Source organism: Epinephelus moara, chromosome 21 (genome assembly GCF_006386435.1).
Source record: "Epinephelus moara isolate mb chromosome 21, YSFRI_EMoa_1.0, whole genome shotgun sequence".
In the NCBI taxonomy this organism is placed as follows: Eukaryota; Metazoa; Chordata; class Actinopteri; order Perciformes; family Serranidae; genus Epinephelus; species Epinephelus moara.
Window position 1 is genome coordinate 18277956 of NC_065526.1, and position 1585 is coordinate 18279540.

At 33.4% G+C, this 1585-nt stretch overlaps 1 protein-coding gene across 1 annotated transcript in view; it reads left to right on the plus strand.

Annotated features, from left to right (window-relative positions):
* Window positions 1-1579, plus strand: part of fzr1b (fizzy/cell division cycle 20 related 1b) — a 12660-nt gene extending 11081 nt beyond the window's left edge. Inside the window, exons 13-14 of the mRNA XM_050033591.1 lie at window positions 834-926; window positions 1105-1579. Of these exons, the coding sequence (XP_049889548.1) occupies window positions 834-926; window positions 1105-1146 (135 nt within the window). The 3' untranslated portion in view covers window positions 1147-1579. The remainder of the gene's footprint in view (window positions 1-833; window positions 927-1104) is intronic.
* Window positions 1580-1585: the final 6 nt, after the last annotated feature.

A 1585-nucleotide genomic window follows, 5' to 3' on the forward strand; every position in this document is an offset into this window, starting at 1 on the left:
CCATTTTTCATCACATACTGTACCATGACTTTTTTATACCATTTTTCATCACATACTATACTATGACTTTTTTATGCCATTTTTCATCATACTATACTATGACTTTTTTATGCTATTTTTCATCACATACTATACTATGACTTTTTTTATGCCATTTTTCATCACATACTATACTATGACTTTTTTTATGCCATTTTTCATCACATACTATACTATGACTTTTTTATACCATTTTCCATCACATACTATACTATGACTTTTTTATACCATTTTTCATCACATAATGTACCATGACTTTTTTATACCATTTTTCATCACATACTATACTATGACTTTTTTATGCCATTTTTCATCACATACTATATTATGACTTTTTTTACGCCATTTTTCATCACATACTGTACCATGACTTTTTTTATGCCATTTTTCATCACATACTATACTATGACTTTTTTATGCCATTTTTATCACATACTATACTATGGCTTTTTTTTTACGCCATTTTTCATCACATACTATATTATGACTTTTTTATACCATTTTCCATCACATACTATCTATGACTTTTTTATGACATTTTTCATCACATACTATACTATGGTTTTTTTATGACATTTTTCATGACATGACATACTATACTATGACTTTTTTTATGCTATTTTTCATCATACTATACTATGCCTTTTTTATGCCATTTTTGATCACATGCTATACTATGACTTTTTTATGCTATTATGAAAAATTGCATCAATCAGTCATAATGTTTGTCATAAAGCCAAAATGTTTACCATTCTCACCAGTTCTTCTCTCTGTGTCCTCCTTGTCCTTCTCAGGCTGTGTCACCAGATGGGGAGGCCATAGTTACAGGAGCAGGGGATGAGACACTACGTTTCTGGAATGTCTTCAGTAAGACACGCTGCACCAAGGTACAGTATATATGTCAAATATAGTGCTATGTAACCCTTCTATACAAAATAAAATACACACGTCAAAGTCTGGTCTCATTTTGAGTTCTTGAATTTAACTAAACAAGACCTTAAAAAGTCAGGGACAATATGATGTATTTTAATGTTTTTGACACTATTTAATTCTTTTATTTGCCAGGAATCAAAGTCAGTGCTGAACCTCTTCACAAGGATACGATAGTGAAAAGCCCTGGTCAGAACTGGTTTCTGGAGGAGCCTACTGAGCTGTGGTTGAAATGCACAGTCACCATCGACACTCACAGACTAGCCCTTAGAGCCCTCTCATCTCAGTGCACCAATCACCACTACGACAGTCCTCCTCAAATCCACGTTTTCTACAGAGGATGCAGTCACAACTTTTAACAACTGCCATCCCTCACAGTGACATCACTGATTAAAAAAACTGTCAGGACATGTTGTCTGCTTAAATAAGTCGGTCTTGTTATCTTTTTCTGTTGTGGAAGTGATTAAATTGTTTTTATTATATATTAGCAGAAGTATACATGTACAAGAGTTCTAAACTATATAATGTAACGACGTCACATTTTTAAAAGGCTCTCCTTTGTAACTGAGAGAAGAAGCCTGGCTCGAGTGTGTGTGTGTGTGTGTGTGTGTGTGTG